The sequence below is a fragment of the Mus musculus genome, chromosome 5, assembly GCF_000001635.26.
Source record: "Mus musculus strain C57BL/6J chromosome 5, GRCm38.p6 C57BL/6J".
In the NCBI taxonomy this organism is placed as follows: domain Eukaryota; kingdom Metazoa; phylum Chordata; class Mammalia; order Rodentia; family Muridae; genus Mus; species Mus musculus.
Genome location: NC_000071.6, coordinates 113,004,186 through 113,015,872, shown reverse-complemented (window position 1 = coordinate 113,015,872; position 11,687 = coordinate 113,004,186). Strand labels below are relative to the sequence as shown.

The 11,687-nt window shown below is 51.7% G+C and overlaps 1 protein-coding gene across 7 annotated transcripts in view; it reads left to right on the top strand.

The window, feature by feature from the left end:
* Nucleotides 1–212: 212 nt before the first annotated feature.
* Grk3 (G protein-coupled receptor kinase 3) overlaps nt 213–11,687 on the top strand; it is a 105,183-nt gene continuing 93,708 nt past the window's right edge. For 2 of the 7 annotated variants that reach the window (XR_880393.3, XR_003955659.1), the window contains exon 1: nt 215–506. Coding sequence is in view for 1 of the 7 variants with exons in the window: in NM_177078.4 (NP_796052.2) it covers nt 394–506 (113 nt within the window). In the remaining 6 variants the exon portion in view is untranslated. Of the gene's footprint in view, nt 507–11,687 lie in introns of all 7 variants that reach the window. The other 5 variants (NM_177078.4, NM_001285806.1, XR_389274.4 and 2 more) reach the window with 4 other exon arrangements.

Genomic DNA, 11,687 nt, shown 5'->3' with positions numbered 1-11,687 from the left:
CTGACCTCTATTTGGCAATCATTCGAAAGAGCAGGTGGGACTACTCCAGGATACCTCTTGAAGCGTCCTCTCCAGGACAGTGTGCTATTGGAGACCTCCTGGAGTGTCCACTCAGTACTGGGCATCTGGACTGTGCTTAGAGAGCTAAGGGTGAGAAAGAGAGGAAAAGGAGGAGAGGAGAGAGAAGAGAGGAGGAGGGAGAGGGAGAGGAGGAGGGAGAGGAAGTCCCTGGTGCCTGAGAGGCTGGGTCAGGAGCGCGTGGCCGCGGACGGTTGGGGGCGCGCCGGGCTGGGGCGCGGAGCCGCGGAAGGGGCGGTGCGTCGGGGTCCGCGTCGGGGTCGCGCGTCGGGCGCGCCGTGGCCCCGTCGGGGCGGCGGGAGCTGCGGAGCCGCCATGGCGGACCTGGAGGCCGTGCTGGCCGACGTCAGCTACCTGATGGCCATGGAGAAGAGCAAGACGGCGCCGGCCGCGCGCGCCAGCAAGAAGGTCGTCCTGCCGGAGCCCAGGTACTGCTCTGGCCCTCTCCGCCCTATCCAGTCTCCTTCGGTTCTTTCCCTCCCTCTCAGGTCCCTTCCGGATCCCTCCTGGTCCTCTCCCTCACCTTCCCCCTCCCCCCCCTCCCCCGCCAGTTCCCTCCAGTCCCCTCTTGTCCCCTCTGGTCCTCTCCCTCCTTTTCTGGTCCGCCCGCCAGTCCCCTCCGTCCCGCTGTCCCAGGCTGGTTGCAGGGCTGTCTGTCTCTCAGCCCCCCTGCCCCTGTCCTCTGGCCCCTTGCAGTAGTAAGTAGACCTTGAGTTCTCAGTTCTGTCACCAGCGCCATTACCTGAGCCACTTTCCTCAACTTGGACCCCTGGCGGCCTGCCCTTTCTGGGAAGGATGACAGGAGAGCCACTTGAGCCTAGCCTGGTCTTGCAAGACTGGAGGTTCCCGCTGCACCGGCTCCGGCTGGCCGCTCGCTGCCAAGTTGCTCTTAATATCACGACTGATTTATTATTGATTTTTCTGAGGTGTGATGGCCTCTTAGAGCTGTACTTGTCCCGGGGAGTTCTAGGCGGTGTTCCAGAGTGGGGCTGTGTGTCACTTCTTAATTGACCCCACTGCCAGTTGCTTAGCTGGTGTGGCTTCCTTGAGTTGATGAAAAAATTGGCTCGGACTTTACAGCCACCCCTGAACCATGCAATTCTGTAAGGCTCTAAACCAAAGCTGCATCCCCTTTCAAATGGTCAAGCGTGACACGCCCATGTGGCGGCAGTGTTACCTACCTTCATGTGAGAGAAAATATACACATTTACTCGTCTAATTTTTTGAGGTCCTGGAGATGGGACCCAGGGCTTCACACACGCCAGGTAAACCGTCTGTCTCCTTAGCAGTATGCATAGCCCTCAGAGAACCTTTCAATACCGAACAATGGTCAGATTATTATTTTTTTTCCCGATCGTGTTTGTGAGCCCCGTGATCCAGGAAACATCAAATCCCCGTGCCGTGTTTGCTAGGAAGAGTCACACTGTACACACAGCTGCGCTGGCTGGGTATTTTTGGCTTGCCTTCCCTTGCAAGCCTTGGCCCTTCGCTGTTTTTTTTGGGGGGTGTGTTGCTCCTTGCGGAGTGGAGCAGGCACAAGGGGACACTTGGGTGGACTGGACAGTGCTTGCCTTCCTGGAGTTCAGCCTGTCTGAGACTCACTGAAAACAGGACTTGATTGAAATCTTCAGTAAGTGGGAGGGACCAGACCCAGGGCTCCCCAAGTCACAACCAAGCAAGCTTCAGTAGAAAACTTTCCCCATTGGGAAGGGGGACATGAAAAAGCTTCATTCCATTCTCTCTTCCCTTCCCTCTGCCCCCACCCTGTGAGGGGCAGGGAATCTTAACTATGTATGGTTTCTATATATAAAACCAACAAATCACAACTCATAGGGAGCTTTATGGGAGAGGGAGTATATAAGATGACTAAAATTAGGAATGTCTGTCCGCTCATCATCATTTTTTTTCTTGGTGTTTTTAACCTAGCTGGGCTGCTCTGTGCATGCTTGCTTGCTCTTGGCTGCACACCCTAGCGCCCAAGGCCCTCACTTCTCTGTACAATACCCCTCTGCTTTGACAAGGTCTTTGGTGATACTTTGTTTCAAAGGAGATGTGGTGTGGCTGAGCCTGTGAGTCCTGAGGTTGAGGAACGTCTAAGGGAGCATCAAGTTAGGGTGGGGTCCTTTGAGGACCGCTGTTCTGTAGCTGTTTTTTCAGGTAGACTCTTGAATTAGACCATCTGTCCCCCGCTCCAGGAGTCTAGTCTGTTGCCTGTTTGTCTCAGTGGCTTCAGCCCCCAAGCAATAACCAACAACTCAACCACAGACGATCCTGGTTCCTTGTAAGGACTTGGCTGTTGGAAGAGGGGATGGTGCATTTGAACTTGCCCCTTGGTCGTTCACTATTGATTTTTTTTTTTAATTTCTAACTAATTATCTGGTCACCCCCAGTCTTTTTTGTGCTTCCTTCTCTCGGTGACTTCGCCTCTTCCCAGTCTTCAACAGACGACCGTATCTCACTCATTACAACAAGACAGGTCTTCCGGTCCAGCCTCTCTTCCTGGAACATCAGGCACAAGGGAAGACTTAGCCTCCCGTGAGGAGGCAAGAAGCAAATGTTTTGTTACATTGACACATGATTCAATTAACAGGCCGGTGGGTGTAAATCCTCTGAAGGCGGTCAAATCACATCTCTTTAGTCCACCCAAACATTTGTTGAGCTGATGGAGCTGATAATGGGGCCCATTGAAGGTGGGGGCCATGACCCTTGCAGCCCCATTAGCCAGGGTGTTTATATACTGTGTCCTTTGTCTGCTGTGGGGATGAGAATGAACTGGCTTTGTAGACCGTGGTTCTGATGAAACTGGGTCTAACTCATGGGCGAAGGCCCAGGGAGTCCGTTTCTAAGTCCCGCCATGGCTAAGACAGCTCTTCGCACTGGGTCCATTTCTCTGATAACCTTTCTCGAACACAATGTTACTGAGTTGACTTGAAGTCACACATGGCTGAAGGGAGTTGGGTTGAAGGTCACGTGTTCCCCTGAGACCCATTCTGTTTAGTGGATGCTAACAGTGTTGGGCTTTCCACTGGGAGACAGCTCTTGTCAATCATTCAGGCCAATAACTGCGGGAGCAGAAAGAACACAGCTTGAGCCATGGGTTTGCCTAGGATGTGTAGAAATTAAAGGACAACTGTGGCCATCGGTCCACACTGCCCAGCTTGTCTGAGTCATGTCTTGTTTATGCTGGGACGTCTTGTTCATGAATGGAACAGTTGACCCACACGCTTCTGGCTTTTTCCTGTCCCTATCTGCCATCTTGCTGTAACAGTAACACTGAAATTACAGACAAATACTACCTTGTCCATTCTTCTGTGGGTTCCAGGGATCGGTCTCAGGGACTCACACCCTTGGTTTACTTCTTAAGCCATCTCCCCTGCCTGTTTATTGTTTCTGACCCTAAATTGGTAGCCATTCTGGACCCATTTCTCAGAAGCTGGTATGGGGAAGTACTGATGCACTGTATAGCTTATCCGGAGAGTCGTCTGATAGGAGAGACTTGGGGGGTGGACCTGGGCAGGCATCGTTTGCACTCTCTGGTTCTGTATTCGTGGAACACATTATGGTTGTGAAGTGCTTTCTCGTGACTTGTGAATCAGTTGTCCAGGCTTGGCAACGCTTAAGTGTCAAGGCTGTTCATGACTCCTGTGTGTCAGGCTACTCCTGTGACCGACCTGGAAAGGGTGTGGCCATCTGCCCTTTCACGCTGTGGTCACTGGAGAGAGCCTTCCTTGTTCAACCTTTAGGACTTCCCCCTGGCTTTGTTCTGTGCACACAACCAAACATGGAAGAATGGGATAAGGGCTGTAAGGGCTTCGAGGGATGGGAAGGAGCAAGGTGGTGGCTCTCCGCAAGCTTCCCATCCACAGAGCCACAAACCAACCCAAAGAGCCTGGGAAGAAGGTGTTTTGTTTGTGACAGGAGTCATTCTAAGGGGAGGAAGGGACACAAATGGGAAAGGCAAATTTGTACTGACATTTCCATTATTAGCTCATTCCTGGTCTCAGTTAATTTGTGCCAGTGGCTTGGAGAGGCAAGCAAGGGCTGCTTGCAGCTGGGGGTTCTTGGAAACGGATATTCTGGAGCAACCAATTTGAGACAAGGACCTGCCCGGTGGAACACTGTGAGATGCTTTAAATCAGAGCCCCGCGAGCGCGAGTGTGTCTTTGAAGTACAGGCAGTCCCCGATTCGATGATCTATCTGTTCTTAGAGACAGCCTTTTGAAGCACTTGCTCAGAACTCTCATGAAGCTTCGCCAGACTCCCTTGAAAGACAGCCATAAAACTCAGGGAGGGATGTCAAGGCTGGAGGGAGATGCAGCGAGAGTCTCTGTCAGCAGATGGGTGGTGGATGGATGTCAAGGGGTAGAAGTGAGATTGGAAGCAATGGGAAGTTTTTCTCCTGGAGACCCCTAGAACCCAGACAAAGCAAAGTTATTTGCTACATCATGACTTAGGGACCAACATTACTGGGAACATCTCCTTTGCCAGGTCTGGGCACCATCAAGTGTTGCCACGGTAGCTACAGCAGGTGGGCACAGCATTCTCATTTTTCCTCAGAGGGATCCATGCTCAAGAAGACCAGGGAAGGGAGGGCAGGTAGGCATTCACAGGATCCAAGATGAGGGATGCAAGATGTAGGGAGTGGAGCCAGGTGCCTCATTCTACCCACTGAGCGGTTCACCACTGTCTGCCACAGTTGAACAGAACAGCAAACCACCTCGCTTCTTACTTGGTAGGGAATGGATGAAACTTTCTGCTTTTAATTTGGAGGAAGGTTGTGGCTTTGGGATATCGGGAGTGTCCTCGGAGGCTGTGAGAGAGCAGCAGCCTTCTCTGGGGGCCTCTGAGGAAGGTAATTATGATTAAGGAAGCCTGCAGGTGGTTCCCTGTTCCCCACAAGGAGCGTGAGGGGCTGTGGTCAAGATGCCTTTTTCCCCTCCTCCATTTCTAGGAAAAAAGTTAAAAAGGGGGAAGATAATGTCTTTAGCTTCAATCTTAATATAATCACCATTCCCAAAGAACCTTTTCTTATTAGAAAAGAATGAGGGGCGGAGACTACTGTTGGGGAATGGCGCGCTGTGAGTATGGCTGTCTTCCCATCCCTCCATCACTCCGTGGACACTGGCAATTGGAACAGAAGTGACGAACTCCAGTGTGCTGGCTAGTTTCCTGTCACCTTGATACAAGCTATAGTCACTGGAGAGGAGGGATCCTCGATTGAGGAAAAGCCTCCATAAAATCAGACAGTAGGCAAGCCTGCAGGCAGTTTTCTTGATTAGTGATTGATGGGGATGGTCCCGCCCATTGTAGGTGGGGCCACCCTATTGTGGGTGGAGCCATCCCTGGGCTGGTGGTCTTGGGTTCTATAAGAAAGCCGGCTGAGGGAGAAATAAGGAGCAAGCCAGTGAGCAGCCCCCCCCCCCCCCCCCCCCCCCCCCGCCCCATGGTCTCTGCACCAGGTCCTGCCTCCAGGTTCCTGCCCTGACTTACTTTGGTGATGAAAAGTGATATGGAGGTGTAAGCCGAATAAACCCTGTTCTCCTGAGTTCCTTTTGGTCACAGTGTTCCATCAAGGCGATAGTAACCCTGACTAAGAAACTGGGCACTTTTTTTTGCATGTGTGTGTATGGTTTGGAAGTCACCGTGTAGACAGGCTGGCCACAGACTCACAGAGATCCACCAACCTCTGCCTCCCAAGTGCTGGGATTAAGGGCGAGTACTACCATGCTTGCCTTCTCCATCTTATTTTTGGAGACAGCGTCTCTGACTGAACCCAGGACTTGTTGGTTTGATGGGACTGGCTGGGCTAGCAAACTGTAGGGTTCCAGTTCTCCCCCACTCCATCCCAGCCCCCCAGGGTTAGATACACACACATGGTTTCTAAATGTGTGCTCCGGATCCAGACTCAGGTCCTCCTGTGTGCAGGTGGAAGCAACTTCTCCCAGATGGCCAAAGCATTTCTGTGCCATTGGCCCCTAGTGGGGTTGGGTGTCCCCTTTGCCCCAGCCGCTTCAGTCTCTCACGGCTTCCCTCTCTCTGTTCTCATTTTCTGTTCTCACCGTTGCTGCAGAGCTGGAATTCCCAGGCCTTCTGATGACTCCGTGGGTCTGTCCTCACACCCTGTAAATGTCACTTCTAATTTTAGAACTCATCTTTTGGGTCCTCTGAGCTTTGGCCAAATCATACACATATTTAAATACAGGCTATGTGCAGCACTGTGAGAGTGGGGGTTCTGCCTTCCTAATACCCAGTGGCTGGCGAGGGTCAGCTTGGGCTCAGCCTTGGGTCTGTTGCAAACTGCTTCCTCTTTCCACAGTGTTAGAGGCAGGAAGTAAGGATGGCATGAGAGGGGAGCCCTGAAAGCCCTCTGCCACCAAGATCTCTCTTCTCCCTGTGCCCTCCTTCTTATCTGTGATGAATGTGCTAGAACAGAAGGTTCCAGAACAGGAGCCAAGAGCCTGGACAGTCAACCGTGCCCCACCCCCCCCATCTATAGCACACAACATCTACTCATTGCTGGCCATAGCATGTCCCAACAGAAGCCCCTGTCATAAGTGTTTTTATTCACTCATTCGTACCACGTGGAACATGGGATGAGGACTGCTAAAGACTCAGGCACAGAGAACTGGAGAGGAAAAGGTGCTTTTCTACCTATACTCCCAGGTTGCTGGGGTTGTGCACAGAATGGCCTAATAGCACACTTTCACAAAAAGCATGGCGGTGGCTGGGAGTGGGGCTCAGTTGTTAGAGTGTTTGCTACAGTGAGGTGGAGGCAGAGGGTCAGGGGTTTATCAAGGTCATCTTTGGCTACATGGTGTGTTAGGGGCTAGCCTGGACTACATGGGAGCCTGTCTCAAAAAGAAGGAGGGGACAAGAGAGAGAAACAGACAGACAGACACATATACACACACAGAGGGAGAGGGAGGGGGAGGGGGAGGGGGAGGGGGAGGGGTGGGAGCAGGGGGAGGGGAGGGAGAGAGAGAGAGAGAGAGAGAGAGAGAGAGAGACTAGACAGCAGTAGATGTGAAGCAGAGGAGGCCCTGGCACCAGGCTGCCTGGAGGAGGTGGAGGCAGAACCGTGGAAAGTTGGGGGATGAGCTGGGCCAGGGAAGAGTGGTTTCTGAGCCTTAGAAACAAAACTAGGTTCACACCCCTGATATGTCCTCCACTTTCTTCTCAGAGCTGCCTATTGTGGCCTCGTGTGCCTAACATTTCTACACAGGGGTTCCTCTTCTCTTTCTGTCCTTTCTCTTTTCTCCCTGCATCTCCCCCATCCCTCTGGTGATATCTGTGGTCTTCATGGGCTCTTGATGCTGCTGTCCCTTCCTTCCCTCATGGTATGAGGCTGCAGGCTTCCATAGTAAGTTCCTCCACTCTCCCTTAGATTGAGCAGACCGTGCAAACTCAGAGAGCCCCACTCGGTATTTGAGGAGCTCTTGAGAAGTCACCAGCCCAGTCACACATCACTGACACCATTGGAATGTGTGTAGTGTCACAAGGCTGTCCTGTTGTACAGTCTGGATGCTAGGCTCCTCTGGTCCCTTTGTGGTTCTCCAAACACAGTCTCCAAGCATGGCAGCTCTCCAGCCTGCCTTGGCTCTCATTGGAGAAGACCTCTGGTTCCTTGTACAGTGAAGTGTGCACACAGCTCTGTTATGTGCTCAGCACCCTAGTGGCCCTGTCCAGTAAGGGCTAAAACTCATGAAGGTATCAAAGAGATAGGTGTAAACTCATAACGATTACTTTAGGCATAGTATCTCTCGGGTGTTGAAAGTGTGTATGTGGTTAGCTTACTCCTAAGTTCCATTTTAGGAAGAGACTTTTGGCCCTGTGAATGCTTTAAGAATCTATGATGTCAGTTTTCTGACCAGGGTTTGAGTTGGGGTGTGGAGTAAGGTGTGGGTTTATACATACATTTTGCCGGTCACCTCTACAGCCTTGGGCTGCTGAGTGCTGAATGGGTGCCAGGCAGGGGAGAACCCTGCGCTTGTGGGCCGGGATTAGGAAGAAGGTGGACCCTAATTGTGCTGAAAGCCGCCTTGCCTTGCGAGGAGTGTAAGAGGAGCTTTTCCAGGACTCAGAAAAACCAATCCCATTAGCCAGGGAGGGCACCGCTCTCTTAACCCTAGTGGTGAAGCTGTGCTCTCTTCAAAGCCGGATGTGACCGGGACCTCACACTCTAGCTGCTAGCCAAGCACCGAGGCTCTCCCTCTTCCCCAGCAAGCACTCTGAGCCATATTTCCAAGCAATACACTCTGGTGTCTGCTGCTGTGTGATTACCAGTCGGGGTCTATATTTCATGTCGTTAACAAGAAGATCTGCTGTGGTCACTAGTCACCTCATGTAGAGTTCAGTATCTGCATGGCTCTTGACAATGATTTAAGCTAAAGTTGTACTAAAAGTTACTACATGAATCAACCTTCAATACCAAAGACTGTCTTTTAGTGTCAAAGGCGTCGAATGCCATGATATTTTGGTGTTATCCTCTTTGTGAAGTATGGGAGTCTGGAGGGTGTGGTGGTAGGGCCAAGCTCTTGCCTACCTTGGGTGAGGCCCTGCACAAAAAGGGGAAGGAAGAGAGGGGGCGGGAAAACCTTCTGTGCATGCCTGAGGGGCTTGCTGGTGACTGACAGGTCCAGGCAGCACTGGTCTCCTGTGACATCAACCCTAGGCGCTGTGCCTCTGCAGTGTGGCCTCCCCATGTTCCAGGGTACAACTCATGGCCTGTGTTGTGTTGCACACTGTGTCATGCATGCATGCTTGTGCGGGCGAGCATGGAACTGCTCGTGTGTGCATGCGGAGACCTGAGGTTAGTCAAAGGTTTTGTCCCTCGGAAGCTACCCACCTTGGTTTGTTGAGACGAAGGTCTTAGAAGCACAATGGCCTGGTTCTGGTTCTTCGGTTTGCGGATCAAACTCGGTCATCCTGCTTCCAAGGCAAGCAAGTATTTTGCTGTCTGAGCCCCCCCCCCCCAGAACTTCTGCTTCTTATAAAGGCACCCGGACCGGAGAGAGTTGTAAGTGAATTCTGTCACTAGGACCTCAAGTGTACACAGACAGCAGTGGTCGATCTCCTCAATGGAGTGAAAAGGAGTTTCTAAATTTGTAAGCATCTCTGGGCACTCTCCCTCTGCTAGATCTGCGGTTTTCACGGGCTCCTGACACTGTTGTGCCTTCCTTCCCTCATGGTATGAGGCTGCAGGCTTCCATAGTAAGTTCCTCCACTCTGACCTTAGACTGAGCAGACCGTGCAAACGCAGGGAGCCCCACTCAGTATTTGAGGAGCTCTTGGGAAGTCATCAGCCCAGTCACACATCACTGACACCGTTGGAATGTGTGTAGTGTCACAAGGCTGTCCTGTTGTACAGTCTGGATGCTAGGCTCCTCTGGTCCCTTTGTGGTTCTCCAAACACAGTCTCCAAGCATGGCAGCTCTCCAGCCTGCCTTGGCTTTCATGGGGAAGATCTCTGGTTCCTTGTACAGTGAAGTGTGCTCACAGCTCTGTAATCCACTCCACACCCTAGTGGCCCTGTTCAGTGAGGGCTAAGTGGTGGCTCAGGTGGGACATTGCCTGACTGGCAGGTGTCTTGGCTAGTGACTTTGCTGACTCTTTTCCTCCCAGTCTGACTGACATATCCAGGGTCTAATCAGTGGCTGGCTGGCTGGCTTATATCCACGTGAGAACAGACACCCGCCTGGGGTTCTGTGCTGTAAACTAAGTGGCCTCCCGATGGCTGCCTCAGAACATACATCACAGAACCAGGGCTGCTCACTTTGCCAGCTCCGCACCACGGCCATTTCAAGCTCAGTGCTTGGCTTCTGGCTCCCTCTCCCATCTGTCCGGGACACTGCGAGTGCTGGCAGAGTCCATTTAGCAAGAGGTGAGGAGACCGTGCCTCCATCATCCCTTCCCTTTCCCGAAACAGGTTGGATCTGAGGTATAATAGACCTGTCCTTACCAAAGAGACCACCATGACTGTCTAACTTCTGACTTCCACTTGTACGCATGTGCACGTGAGACCTGAGATCCGCTGGCTGCTGTTGAGTCATAGATTTAAATTTAAAGTTATTCGTTAATCGTTGGCCGCTCTGGGTCAGGGCAGAGCCACAGCAGTGGTTGACAATCCGGTGACATGGATTTGATGGATTGGAGCCCAGTAGCCGAGGAAAGGCTGATCCACACGTGGTCCTAGAGTGTGGAGAGAGACCAGGCTATGTATGCATCTTCAGGAGTCACGTTCTAGGATGGAGGGGACGGGGGCAGAGGACGTTGTGTCCATTTGAGAAATGCAAAACCAGAATGGTATGGGGTCAGAGATCTGCTGCTGGAGATTTGCTTTAAAATATTTTAAAGACAGAAGAAGTGAGGGATCCCCAAATCCTGGTGGCTGCTAAGGATGGGATCTGGGTGTCCTTAAACTCCACACTTGCTGGCTGCTGCTGCTAAACAATAAATTGCTGTGTTGTTGTTGTTGTTATTATTATTATTACAATAGACAGGATCTCACATAACACAGGCAGATTTCAAACTCACTTTGGAGCCAAGGATGACCTGGAATGTCTGACAACTTGCTTTCTGACCCTAGAGTGCCGGGGTTACAGAATACACCACCATGCCCTGTTTGGGCAGAGCTGGGGACAGAACCCTGGGGTGTGTTGCATACTGGATAAGCAGCCTGTGCCTTGAGGTACATCCCCAGCTCTAGTTTGGGAATTCTTGTGGTGATGGCGAGGTACGAAGGTGTTGGCTGTACTCTTGCAGAGTGGAGGGCCTCAGTTGTCACACGTATGTTAACTATGGCAGTGTCACATGGATGAACAGTGGTCTGTAATTTCCTGGGGCAAAGAACTTCACTGAGCCTCTTCTAGAGGATATAGAGTCAGAGCACTGAAGATAAAACCCAGTGGGGAGGGTGGAAGAGGCTGGCTAGTTCAGATGAGCTGCCCTCCAACCACACTCCCACCCACACAGCTTCTTAATAAGATGCTCGAAACAACTTTCTATTTAAAAATTTCTCGAGGGAGAGTCTGCGAACTGGCTCAGCGGGTGCTTGTGGCTAAGCCTGGCAAGTTGAGTTTGATCCCCAGGACCCACATGGTGGAAGGAGAGAACCAGCTTCCATAAGTTGTCCTCTGACCTCCACGCGCGCTCCGTGACATGCGTACAACCCTCCTCGGCCCCTAACATTTCACAGTGATGTATCCATTTTCAAATAGACCAGTACGAGGAGAAGCAAAATTTCATTAGAGAATCTGGGTGAGCGAGAGCTGCTGAGGTTCTAGAGAAGGTGCGGCACTGTGCAGATATCAGCCTAACCTCCAGATCGCGTGTGCATTCCAGAAAACACGGGGGCTGGGACCTCATCGGTGGCAGAGAGCATCTACCCACAGGGAACACAGTTGTGAGTTTTGTCCCCACCACTGAACAAAGTCAGTGAAGACTGCAGAGCAGTGGTTCTCACCCTACCAAGTCCTGCAACCCTTTAACACAGCTCCTCACAAAATTATCTTCTTTGCTAGTTCATAACTATAACTTTGCTTCTGTTATAAAGTGTAATGTTATTAACATCTGATATATAGGATATCCCGTATGTGGCCCCCGTGAAAGGG